Source organism: Neoarius graeffei, chromosome 5, assembly GCF_027579695.1.
Source record: "Neoarius graeffei isolate fNeoGra1 chromosome 5, fNeoGra1.pri, whole genome shotgun sequence".
In the NCBI taxonomy this organism is placed as follows: domain Eukaryota; kingdom Metazoa; phylum Chordata; class Actinopteri; order Siluriformes; family Ariidae; genus Neoarius; species Neoarius graeffei.
The window spans coordinates 107,280,776-107,294,292 of record NC_083573.1 but is presented as its reverse complement, the minus strand read 5'-3'; the positions used below and the strand labels follow the sequence as shown (position 1 = coordinate 107,294,292).

General features: G+C 50.9%; 1 protein-coding gene across 1 annotated transcript in view; it reads left to right on the top strand.

Moving 5' to 3' along the window:
• The window catches only part of LOC132886321 (NACHT, LRR and PYD domains-containing protein 3-like), a 719,980-nt gene extending 712,614 nt beyond the window's left edge, over positions 1-7,366 (top strand). Inside the window, exons 13-14 of the mRNA XM_060920867.1 lie at positions 4,986-5,162; positions 6,631-7,366. Of these exons, the coding sequence (XP_060776850.1) occupies positions 4,986-5,162; positions 6,631-6,649 (196 nt within the window). The 3' untranslated portion in view covers positions 6,650-7,366. The remainder of the gene's footprint in view (positions 1-4,985; positions 5,163-6,630) is intronic.
• The last annotated feature ends 6,151 nt before the right edge of the window (positions 7,367-13,517 follow it).

Here is a 13,517-nt window from a genome sequence, read left to right as displayed (position 1 = left end):
AATATTCCCGACCACGGGTGTGTTCGCCCGGTCGTTTTCCATCGCCGCCTGATTGTTTATTTTGGGGATACTTACTTGGGGTGTTCTCGCCCTATTTTTTAAGTTCCCTTCTGCCAGCCAGGTGTCATGGACCTATTCTCTCGCTGCGCCAACTGCCGGGCCCCCCTCGAGCCGGAGGACGGCCACCGCGAGTGCCCCTCGTGCCTGGGTATTGATCACCTGCGGCAGGGGCTGACGGACATGGCCTGCGCAGACTGCATGTGCCTGAGTGTGGCTGCGCGGACCGCCAGGCTGGCTCGGTTGGATCCTCTGTCTGACATCCCCCGGGCCTCGGGGGGACAGGACATGGTGTCGGCTGCAGCAGCGGGGCCCAGCAAGCGCCGTGGGGCTCCCCCACACGTCTCCGCTTCTAAGGCGAAAAAGAAGCGCTCGGGCGATTTGGCTCGGAAGGTGGAGGTGATGTCCACCGAGCTGGAGGAGATGAAGGCCCTGCTGGTGAATCTCCAGCCTCCGCCACAGGGCAGCAGTGTTCCCGCAGCCACCCCTTCTGCCTGGCAGCCCGACCGTTCACCATCACCACCGCTTCTGTCACCGGCCGTTGATGCACGCGGCCTGGATGAACTGTCGATCCGGGCATCGGAGAGCTTTGACTGCGGTGGGTCTGACGGTCACGACTCCACCTCTCCGGCCGGTTCCCAGGCCACCAGCCATGGCACCGTGACAGCGTCGGAAGGCGGACGCTCATCCATCCAGCCAACGCTGAGGGCTGCATTGGCCCGTCTGGGGTTGGACACGCCCCCGGTGGCCCAGCATCAGAGCGCTTTCTTCAGAGGTTCCACACAGCCTTCCTCGTTGTCTGTTCCGCCCTCGGCCCCATACATCGAGGAGTTACAGAGGTGTTGGGCGGACCCTAGACGCCTTTCCCACCTCCCTAGTGACTGCAGGGCCCTGGCAGCAATGCAGGACGCCCCTACCTACGGCCTCCAGCAGATGCCCAACATTGAGCCCTCCGTGGCTGCCCTCGTCCTTTCGCCCAACGAGGCTCTGCGGCCTGACGCCCAATGCCCCCGCACCCAATGCCGTGCGACCAACGACCTCATCGTGCGGGGATACGACACGGCAGCACGAATGGGTCGTATTGACAATTCCATGTCCCATCTGCTGCTGGCCCTTGCCCAGACGCTGGAGGGGACGAACGCGGCATCACGGGAGCTGTGTGACGCGGCTCTCCAGGCCTTTGCCTACTCGTCGCGGGAACTGGGCCGGCTGATGTCATATCTCACCCTCGCCCGCCGGCAGATATGGCTGGCACAGTCCCCTCTGGCCGAGCCCGACCGGCGTGTGCTGCGCTCTCTCCCTGTTGTCCCCGGGGAGCTGTTTGGCGAGGCCGCTCAGCAAGCCCTGGACCGGAGTGCCCAGGTCGTCCAGGCGCGACAGCAGTTCGCTGGCCTCTGCCAGGTCCACCACCATGGCAATGCTGCCCAGTCCTCCAGGGGGCCCACACCGACTCTGTCTCGGCCACGCACCCGCCAGGAGACCAGACGGGTTGATGACTTTCGTCGCCCCACCACCTCCCGGACCCGCGGTGCCGCCCCCTACACCCAGTCTGCTCCTCGTCGCCCCCATGGTGACCGACGGGGGCGCTCTGGACGGTGCTGACATCAGCGCGCCGGCGGTCGGCCGCTTTTCCAGCGAACAGCTCCAAAGCTGGAGAGCGTTGACCCCAGACCCCTGGGTGCTGGTGACCCTCACCGAGGGTTACCGCATCCAGTTCTGCCGCCGCCCGCCACGTTTTCATGGGTTCAAACACACCACCGTGAGCCATCCGGGGAAGTCCCTCGTCCTCCGGCAGGAAATCGCCACCCTCCTGGAGAAAGGAGCAATCTCTCCCGTCGACAGGCAGAGACAGCAAGGTGGGTTCTACTCCAGGTATTTTCTGGTTCCGAAGAAGGACAGCGGTATCCGCCCGATCCTCGACCTGAGGTCCCTCAACTCCCACTTGAAGACCATGAGATTCCGCATGCTGCGTACAGTGGATGTCTTACACCACATCCAGGCGGGTGACTGGTTTGCCACCATCGACCTGAAAGACGCCTACTTCCATGTTCCCATTGCACCACACCACAGGCAGTTCCTTCGGTTTGCCTTCGAGGGCCAGGCTTTCGAGTTCAATGTTCTGCCCTTTGGGATATCGCTGGCACCCCGTGTGTTCACCAGATGTGTGGCAGCAGCATTGGCACCACTTCAGGCAAGGGGTTTGCGTGTCCTGCCTTACCTGGACGACTGGCTCGTCTGTTCACGGTCAGCAGCTCAGGCCCGCACCGACATCGCGACTGTGCTCTCACATGTCGCAGAGTTGGGGCTCAGGATGAATTACAAGAAAAGCTCGCTGGTGCCCAGCCAGGAGACAACTTTCTTGGGCATGCACCTGGATTTGAGGTCATTGATGGCAACCCCCTCCCAGACCAGGATCCACAACATCCGCCTGCTGCTTGGCCGCTTCGGACGGGGCAGGTCACTCGCCCTGAAGACCTTTCAGCGCCTGCTGGGCATGCTTACGGCAGCCTCCCCCCTGGTCCCGCTGGGACTCCTGGACTTGCGCCCGCTTCAGAGGTGGCTCAACGGTCTCCACCTCCACCCGGTGCTGCACGGGCACAGGCTCGTGAAGGTGACGGATACTTTTTTCAGGCTCCTCCGTCCATGGAGGAGGAGGGCTTACCTTCTGCGGGGTGTTCCGCTGGCGGCTATCCCCTCCCGGAGGGAGGTCATCACCACGGATGCTTCCCTGGGAGGCTGGGGTGCAGTCTGGCAATGCCGGACCGTCAGAGGCTACTGGAGTCCAGGGCAGCGACAGCAGCACATCAACGTGCTGGAGCTACGGGCTGTGTTCCTCGGCCTACAGCACTTCCTCCCAGGCCTGGCCGGCAGACACGTTCTGGTGCGGACGGACAACGCTACGGTAGTGTACTACATCAACCACCAGGGAGGCACCAAGTCCCTCCAGTGCTTGGAAGTGGCCGGCCAACGTCTGCGGTGGGCCCATCGATATCTCTTGAGCCTGCGTGCCATGTACTTGCCAGGCACTGCCAACAGGGCAGCGGATCTGCTGTCCCGCCAGGACCCCGATCCCGGGGAATGGAGACTCAACCCAGCGGTGGTTCTCGCCATCTGGGAACGTTTTGGCAGGGCAGAGGTGGACCTCTTTGCCTGCCAGGAGTCGACACACTGCCCTCTGTGGTTCAGCCTCCACGGCCCCAGTCCCCTGGGCCAGGATGCGCTGGCGCATGCTTGGCCGAGGCAACTGCTGTATGCCTTCCCCCCTCTGCCGCTGATCATGCCAACCCTACACAGGGTTGCGATGGACCACCACGGGCTGCTGCTTGTCGCCCCTCGGTGGCCGGGCCAAGTGTGGTTCCCCAAGTTGCTGCAACTTCTGAACGGCGACCCCTGGTGCCTGCCAGTGAGGACGGACCTGCTATCACAGCTGGAAGGGCAGATCTGGCACCCGGATCCAGCCCGTCTGCAGCTCTGGGTGTGGCCGCTGAAGGGCCGGACCCCCTGCTAGGTCTTTGTGAGCCGGCAGTGGTCAACACCATTGCAAGCTCTCGGGCACCCTCCACCAATGCCCTCTACGCCAACAGATGGAGGCTTTTCTCCAACTGGTGCTTAACTCGGGGGGAGGAGCCTACATGCTGCCCCCTGCCGACCATTCTACTGTTCCTCCAGTCTCTGTTTGATAAGGGTCTTACTCCTGCCACCATCAAGGTCTATGCAGCTGCCATCTCTGCTCAGCATGCCAGAGTTGGGGGAAGGACCGTGGGGTCCCACCCCTTGGTGGCACGTTTCTTGAAGGGTGCTCTCCGGTTGAGACCCCCCCGACGGAGCCGGGTACCCACATGGGATCTTCACTTGGTGCTGCAGGCTCTCTGCAACGCACCGTTTGAGCCCCTGCTCACGGCAGACATTTCATGGCTCTCCCTGAAGACTGCTTTTCTTCTGGCCATTACATCGACGAGGCGCGTCGGGGAATTACACGCGCTGTCAGTCAGTGGGGAGTGCCTGCAGTGGCACTTCGGCGACAGTGGGGTCACTCTGTGGCCTAACCCCTCTTTCCTCCCGAAGACCCTCTCTGCTACCTTCGTCAACCAGCCCCTTAGCCTTGCGGCGTTCGAGGCGGGCCATGGTGAGAGGTCGGAACTTTTGTGCCCAGTCGCGCCCTCAGGGTGTACGTGTCCCGTACAGAGGGCTTCCGTAGGAGTGATGCCCTGTTTCTGTGCCACACAGGGCCGAGGAGGGGTCTGGCGCTCTCTAAGCAGAGGCTATCCAAATGGATAGTCGAGGCCATATTACATGCCTACAGGCACAGTGGCTCCCCGATTCCTCCGGCTGTCAGGGCGCACTCTGCACGGGGCATGGTGGCCTCATGGGCATCACTGAAGGGCGTGCCCCTTTCAGACATATGCAGCGCAGCCTCCTGGGCTTCCAGCTGCACCTTCACCAGGTTTTACCGTCTTAATGTCGTCCCACATAATCCTGTGGCGACGGCTGTCATTCCAGGCCCGTCGCAGCAGCACTGAGTACGGGTAGGCACTCCTCATGACCTGGTTGGTATTAGTCACCCATGTGCTGAAAGCACCGCCTCTGGCGGTCAGGAGAAACGAAATAGAACGAGGGTTATGTATATAACCGCGGTTCTATGAGTTTCGGATGACCGCCAGAGCTTGGCAGTCACTCGGAGTGTACACGAGAAGATTTGCCAAGAGGTCACTTTCTGGGTTTACCGGTCTTTTATGCCGGGGTCACGGGGTGACGTCACCCAGGTCACACGTGACTTTGTTGTTACTATTACTCGACCTGCATGTTCGTGTGATGGATATCCATGTGCTGAAAGCACCGCCTCTGGCGGTCATCCGAAACTCATAGAACCGCGGTTATATACATAACCCTCGATTTATGCTGTAACTGTGAGATGTTTCTCTCTACAGGTTGTCTGAATGCAGGATTACAGGTGAAGGTTGTGCTGCTCTGGTTTCAGCTCTGAGGTCAAATCCCTCATCACACCTGAGAGAACTGCATCTGAACTACAATAATCCAGGAGAATCAGGAGTGAAGCTGCTCTCTGATCTACTGAAGGATCCACACTGTACACTGGAGACACTACAGTGAGTTACTGAGTCAGTGCGTTTCCATGCACATAGAGAAAATCGAATTTCTGCCGTAGCTCGACTGAAATCGAAGTTCTAAATGCCATGGAAACACCTTAGCTCGGCTGAAATCGAACCGAACTGGATTTCTTGTAATCGAGCTACGCGACCTAGATTATGCGATTGTAGCCGAGCTACTTAGTGCATGTAAACCCTATCGAGCTACGTAGTCGAGCTACTTACTTCAGCGCTGCCCCTTCCGGAAGTGACAAGTGACGAGACCACAAGCGGGAAACACAACAGCCTCGGTTGGCATGACAACAGTAGCAAGCAGGGTCCATCTTCTCTCTCTCGATGTTGCTGTCCTCATCGTCGTTCTTCTTGTGAACACGGAACTGATAACTTTGTTTATACTCTTGAATAGCTCTTCTTCATGACGACAACCGGAAGTGTACCAACACGATGGGGCGTGTAGCGCCACCTGTGGCTCGGGTGCACAATGTACCTCACACAATAGCTCGATTCCCTTGTGTGCATATAGGATTGGATTTCTCTGGCACCCCTGCTGGGACCTTTTGCTCGATCACCGACAGCAGCTCGATTTGGATGTGCATGTAAACGCACTGACTGTCTCTACACACACACACACACACACACACACACACACACAGTACTCTCTCTCTCTCTCTCTCTCTCTCACACACACACAGTACTCTCTCACACACACACACACACACAGTACTCTCTCTCTCTCTCTCTCTCTCTCACACACACACACACACACACACACAGAGTACTCTCTCTCACACACACACACACAGTACTCTCTCTCTCTCTCACACACACACACACAGTACTCTCTCTCTCTCTCTCACACACACGCAATACTCTCTCTCTCTCTCTCTCACACACACAGAGTACTCTCTCGCTCGCTCTCTCTCTCACACACACGCAGTACTCACTCTCTCTCACACACACACACACACACACGCAATACTCTCTCTCACACACACACAGTACTCTCTCTCTCTCACACACACCGTCCTCTCTCTCTCTCTCTCTCACACACATACACACAGTACTCTCTCTCTCTCTCTCTCTCACACACACACACACACACACAGTAAGAGTGATTTGGTGGTTTGATGTCTCTTTATCCACTCCAGAGGAGATTCTGTATCTGAATGGGTTGGTACAGTAATAAATAAAAACACTGTTGTGTGGTTGGTGTTCTCTCTCTGAAAAGAGTGGAAGAGAGCCTGCCCCTGGTGGCTGTATCAGGCAACAGTGTTTCACTGAGAAAGAATGGATCCCCTCCCCTTTCATTTACACACACTTTGAGATCATTTATGGTTTTGTATTTTGTAAACTTGAATCTGTGCTTTGTGTGTTCTGCAACACATTTTTCTTGTCATGAACCTGATGACTGATTCTGATAAAAACATGTTCAAATCTGATTGTTCTGCCCTTTTCTCCTTCTTTCCAGATTTAGATTTTCATCCTGATCTGATCTGAGTCTCACACACAGAGGATGATGAGGATAAACCCTTACAGTACAAAGTGATTTGAAAATCATCATCATTTAGTGATAATCAGATGTGTACAACATGTCAGCACTTCCACTTCTCTAGTTGTTTGTAAAAATACACCTGCTGAGATAAATAAACTTTAATGAACTCAACACTCATAAACATTTTCTTTTTAATATCTTTTACAGCAAAACAGAAACTGTTAATGCACATCGAACATCATTTAATAGTTTTGTATGTACAGTATGCTTCTGTTTTTCCATTTACATGCAGCAGAAGGTCACATTTATGTTTAAAACATCATAAATATCTTATAGTATCAGTTCACTGCAGTAATTTGATCATTGCACAAAGTTACACACTGTTTATAACTGCGTAAAGTAAATTATTTTCCTCCTGGAGTTGTTATAAAATTCAGATGAGAGGTTTAATTTGGTTGACTCTGTACATAACTAATGTTTTAATCGATTTGTAAATGCTGTGTTTATAAAAATGAAGATGATTATCAATTCTGTATTGAATGTTAGAAATATTTGTGTGAAGAGACTTCATTGTGTATCTGTACTGTGCATGGGCATAAAAATGCGTACGGACGCGTCCATACCAATATTCAGCTGAGTTTAAAATGTCCATACCATTTTTGAATGGAGAAGCCGCGATGCGGGAAACGCTGAATAAAAACACCAAACGCGGTATCGCTTCCAGATGATTTTCAGTTGTGAACAGACCTCTCAAAGACGGCTGACTATTGGTGGGGACAGGTAAAAAAGCTTTATGAAGCTTTGATTGGCCCACCTCCTGTTCCCTTGATGTTGCTATGTTTTTTGTTGTCATTGGCTGTAAGCAGTAGCAAGCGGTAAAATCAAAAGTTATAAATGCAGCATCCAGCTCGTTGCTACAGCAAAACAGCACAGGCAGTGATGTTGGGCAATAAAAGAAAACGTAAGGAGGACATAAGACATTATTTTACCCAGTCAACGGTAAGCTATTCAAAACAAAATAGCCTTGTTAGAGAACCTCTTCAGACAGTGACGTTTTCTTCTGCCAAGTGCTCGACTGTGTGTGTGTGAGTGTATGAGAGAGAGAGAGAGATGAGTGGTGATGTAATTATATCGTCTCGTCTCGTCTTCTTCCGCTTATCCGGGACTGGGTCGCGGAGGCAGCAGTCTAAGCATGGAAGCCCAAGCTTCCCTTTCCCCAGACACCTCGGCCAGCTCCTCAGGAAGAACACTGAGGCGTTCCCAGGCCAGCCAAGAGACATAGTCCCTCCAGCGTGTCCTGGGTCTTCCCTGGGGCCTCTTCCCGGGGGGACATGCCTGGAACACCTCCCCTCCTAGAACTGCCACCCAGAGGTGGAAAGAGTACTAAAATATTATACTCAAGTACAAGTACTGTTACTCTGATGAAATTTTACTTAAGTACAAGTAAAGTTACCAGACAAAAAATCTACTCAAGTAAAAGTAAAAAGTAGATCATTTAAAATGTACTTTGAGTAAAAGTAAAACGTTACTTTTAACAATGGGTGTTTTCTGCCTCCATTGTGTTGTGCAAAAATGAAAAAGAAGAGGAAACAAGGATATATGTACATCTCAACCCAGATGTTTTATTTAAAGGAAGTGTATCAAATTGAATGCTTAGGATAATGCTGCATTAAAACTGAGACAAACAAAAAAGGTCAGTACACACAGTCATGTCGTTTACATCGCCCTGACCACACACAAAGCATTGTACACGAAATATGAAAGTGAAATGTTGCACCAAAATCTCGTAGCTTGCCTGTGTGCACTGTGTGTTATTGAACAATTCAATTCAAACATTATTTGTTTTGCTTAGTATTCCTTTCTGGCCTGTTGGATGTAGAATGGTAGGAGGACTGATCACGTCAGGTTGGCGAGCTAACTTGCTTGCATGATTAGCCAACCGAATAACAGACTAGTTACCGTTATGTTACAATACCAACAGGTTGCTACTTCAACATTAGCAATACCATCCACTATTTTTGGAATATAACCAGCCTATTGTCGGTTTTACTATGGAAATGAAACATTATGATCGGGGCGCAGATACGTTTTTTGAACTGGGGGGGACAAAAAACTGGGGGGGACAAAGCTGCCAGCAAACCAACCCCAACCCCGATATGCCTGTCAAACTTGTTGTGGGTAACCATAGCAACCAAGCTCGAGCTCGCAACCTGTGCAGTCTGCGCAGCTCAACCAACCGAATATCAGTCTTTGTTTTGTTTTATGTGAGTTGTTGCAACTATGTATACACTGCTGTGCACCTCAATAAACCGAATGGTAATTAGTCTTTTGATTTTTCTGTGAGGTTTGCCTTATGCAAAGAAAGACAGCATAGACGTTTTTTCCTCCCTATAAGTGGGGGGACCGAACGAGGTGAATTTAAATCTGGGTGGGACGAATCCCACCCGTCCCACCCTCTATCTGCGCCCGTGATTATGATGCCAATGACAATACTTAGCTCAACATGCTTGCACAGATTAGACGTCGAATTTTTGTATGCCGCAATGGTTGTCTTCTTGGGCACATATAATCTGCATTGCATAATGAAACTGTCACTCCTTTTCTCTACGAAGCTGAAGTGATCACGTATGTAGGGCCAGGGGTGCACTTCATTACTGGAAGAAATTGCGTTTTCTGCAGGGTCGTCCACCACAGGTTCCTCGGTCTCCTCCATGTCCGCAGGGGCGCTTTATCAACAGCCGTGGCCCAGGGGCTAGGCCCCTCATAGGCTACCTGTCAACCCTACCCTTACTGTTGGCCAGGAAAACACTCTTATTTTATTTGCAATACGTGTCAAGCATTTACAGTGTAAGCGTGTAATTAGCCTAGAAGCCTACGATAGGTTACATTTGGCTCAGCGTAGCTGCGCAAGGCCCACGCTCACATCACTCAACACATCCGACCACAGAGGGAGAGAAGAACGCGTGCATTATCATTACAGAGCCGGTTCTGATTATTACCATGGACAGGACAGTGATACTGCGTAACTTTCACGCAGGGGCATGGCCAGAGATAACCACACAAGTGCGCGTGCGCTAATGTAGACCTATGTGTTGTAAACATAAAACACACACACCTACAGACACAAGTCCTTTTAAAAAATAAAATACATAAAAATAGCTCGGCGGCATGAAAACAAACATTCACTGCAAGACAAGGTGCCCTAGAATCGCCATCAGTTTTTAATATCTATATGGACTTTGTTGTCAGGATTGCACAGCATGAGATATCAAAACTGTACCCAGATACAGGCTTCAAGTTCAGATATTGCATTCCAAATGAGGTATCCACAAGAGAAATGCGTACGAAAGCACGAGCATCAGGAGAGGGTTGCATAACAGAGATTCTATACGCAGATGATCAGGCCATACTCGCTGGATCCATCGAGGAGCTTCAGAATATTCTTCAGTTGTATGATAAGACCTACACCCGCTTTGGTTTACAAATATCATATGTCAAAACAGAAACAATGGCTTTTAACGTCAATGAGGATATCAAATGTAAACCAAGTATCATTTCCCTTGGCGGCACTAATATTAAAAACGTCTGCACCTTTAAATATCTTGGTTATAATGTCAGCAACTGTGATGAATCCTCACACTTCCTGCATGCTAGGATAAGTGCTGCATTCATGAAATGGAATGAACTGAAACACGTTCTAACCAACCACCGAATACTACTAAAAACCCGTATAAAGTTCCTAGTGGCATGCATTCGATCTCGTCTCCTGTACAGCACACAGGCATGGCAACTATCATCCAGTGAAATTCACAAAATTGAGGTAGTGTGGCACGGCTTCCTAAGGAAAATGATTAAAGGTGGATATAAACGAAAGAATGCCCCTGACCAAAAGAACACTACAAATGAAGATATAGACTGGAGCTACAAGATGTCCAATGCTGACCTCCGGAAACTGACAGGAACCCAGGATATAAAACTATCCTGCTACGTACAACAACTAAAATATATTGCTCACGTTTGCCGGATGGGCAATAACCAAGTGCAAAAGCAGCTCCTGTTTGACAAAAATGGTTACAAATGGACGAAATGGGAAAATCTGCTGGGCATAGACACCCAACAGATAAGACGTATGATGATGGACAAATCAAACTTTGAGCAACTGCTGCAACTGCTACAGCAGAAGCACCCCTAGAGAGTTTAACTTTTGACAGGGGAACATGATGATGATGATGAAGGTACTTGGCTCGGCGGCCACATGAAACATAAACACCATGGACAGCGGCCAAACTCATAACTCTACAGACCGAAATACACAAAACCAAGTCCTACTAGGGTCTATTTTACCGATCTATGTTCAAGCATCATGCAAGTCTTCCTTCTCCTTGAATAAGACCGTGCATTCAACTGCCTTTTTGACATGACTGCATCGAAATACCATTTGCAACAATATTTTACGCACTCCATCAAGAAAAAAGTTAAACATGATGAACACGGGCATACTGTTTTGAGCATATGATTTTTTAAAAAGAAACTAGCTACATCAAAGTCCTTCAATAAACCCATCCTTTAGCGCAAATGAGCTTAACCTAGTTCAAAGCATGATGCTAGCAGTAGCTGCATAAGGCAAAATCATGTGGGCCTTTCATCAACAACAAGCCACGGCGGGCAAACATTAATAATCAAGTGTCCTTACCTTAAAACGCTGTCTTGACCACTGAACTTCTCAAGTATTTCACTTAAATCCACACGGGTTAACAACACACCCAACACAGCTAGCGAGAAATGTGGATCTGTGCTAGCTTTGTATTGCTATTCCCCTCAGTATGCTTACTCTGTCTGCTGCCCGAACTGTGAACATTATAGGCTACAATCTTTTCATCAATTTCTTCAGTAGATGCCGTTTTAGACATTTTATTATCCCCATCGAAATATGCTATTATACTAACAGGATTATAACTCAAATCACACGACACGTATTCAGATCACAACTGATTTATTTTACTGTTGGACAGATCATAGCATATCTAGCCTAGCTACACATAGCCTAGCTGCTGGTAGGCTGATAACTGATAAGTAGCTGATATTCTGAACAGATTGGTGATCCTTACCTTAAAAAAGTCTGTGACTTTAGGCAACGATTCTATCATTACCTGCATCTCTCTCTTTTTTTCCTTTTATGCGCCCCGCTAACATGTGAACGCTTCATCTTTCAAAGCCTCTAAATTTGTCTCGGTAGTCTGCAGTCTTTGGCGCGCTTTCGTGCGTGATGTTACATTTTGTTACATTTTATTCTGGTACAGTTGTGGGTGTTCGTTTCGCGAACCACATCCACCATGTCTCTTACAGCAGGCTACTGTGCACTCATTTATTTCTAACCTTATTTCTATCCGTACATTAATGTAGGCCCACGATTCTGACAGTTTATTATTTTATTAATATTACAAGGCCCCTGATTGGCTGTGGCCCAGGGGCTTGAGCCCCCCCCCCCCTTAAAGCGCCGGTGCATGTCCGCCATCATCTGTGTGAGACTCGCGCACGCGACAACTGTCCTTCCCGTGATTCATTTCCAGAACGCATTTCCCCTTCTCCGTTTTAGCCTTTTTTAATTTTTTAATTTATTTTTTTTACTCAGTAACGGTTGTGATGTAAAATGTACCGAAGTACACTACTTAAAAGAAAACATACTTAAGTAAAAGTAAAAGTACACTGTAGCGCGGATAAGATGTGGGTGGAGCACAGAGGACGGCAAGACAACGTTTGGAGGCAGAGAAGGCTTATTTATTTTTCCAACTTTTCAGTCTAAGCAGCGTAAACACACACACACCCATACACACACACCCATACACACACACTCTGCATCCAATCCCGGGTCGTGCTCCTTCTGCTCTCTCTCAGCCTCCTTAAATAGGGAGCGGTTTACTGGGAAAACACACACAAAACACAGGTTAATTACCGTCAGGTGTAGCGATGCTGCCACTCACCTTCCCTGGCTCCACCCTCCTGTCACAGACCGGTGCTTGACCATGCCCCCACTGCCACATACTCCCACCGCCCGACTCAGGCCGGGCGCCCGTCCGGCCTGCAGCCGACTCCCCCCCCCTTGACGGGAGAGGAAGTCCACCATGACCATCTGCGCCCCCGGCCTGTGGACCACCTTGAAGTTGAAGGGTTGGAGTGCCAGATACCAATGGGTGATCCGCGCGTTGGCATCCTTCATGCGGTGGAGCCACTGGAGGGGCGCGTGGTCCGAACAGAGGGTGAAAGGGCGCCCCAGCAGGTAGTAACGGAGGGCGAGGACCGCCCACTTGATCGCCAGGCACTCTTTCTCAATTGTGCTGTAGCGCCCCTCACGCACTGACAGCTTCCGGCTGATGTATAGGACCGGGCGGTCCTCCCCCTCCACCTGCTGGGACAAAACGGCCCCCAGCCCTCTGTCCGACGCATCCGTCTGTAACAAAAAAGGGAGAGGGAAGTCAGGGGAGTGTAAAAGTGGCCCCACACACAGTGCAGCCTTTACCTCAGAGAAAGCCCGCTGGCACTGCTCCGTCCACTGGACCGGATCTGGCGCCCCCTTTTTAGTGAGGTCAGTCAGTGGGCTGGTGATGTCCAAATAATTAGGTATAAACCTACGATAGTAGCCAGCCAGCCCCAGGAACTGTCTCACCCCCTTTTTGGTCTTGGGCCTCGGACAGGCTGCAATCGCTGCTGTCTTATTAATTTGGGGACGCACCTGCCCGTTGCCCAAGTGGAAGCCCAGATACCGTACTTCCACCCGCCCAATCGCACACTTCTTTGGGTTGGCAGTGAGTCCCGCCCACCTCAGCGACCTAAGGACAGTCCTCAGGTGTTGCAGGTGCCACTGC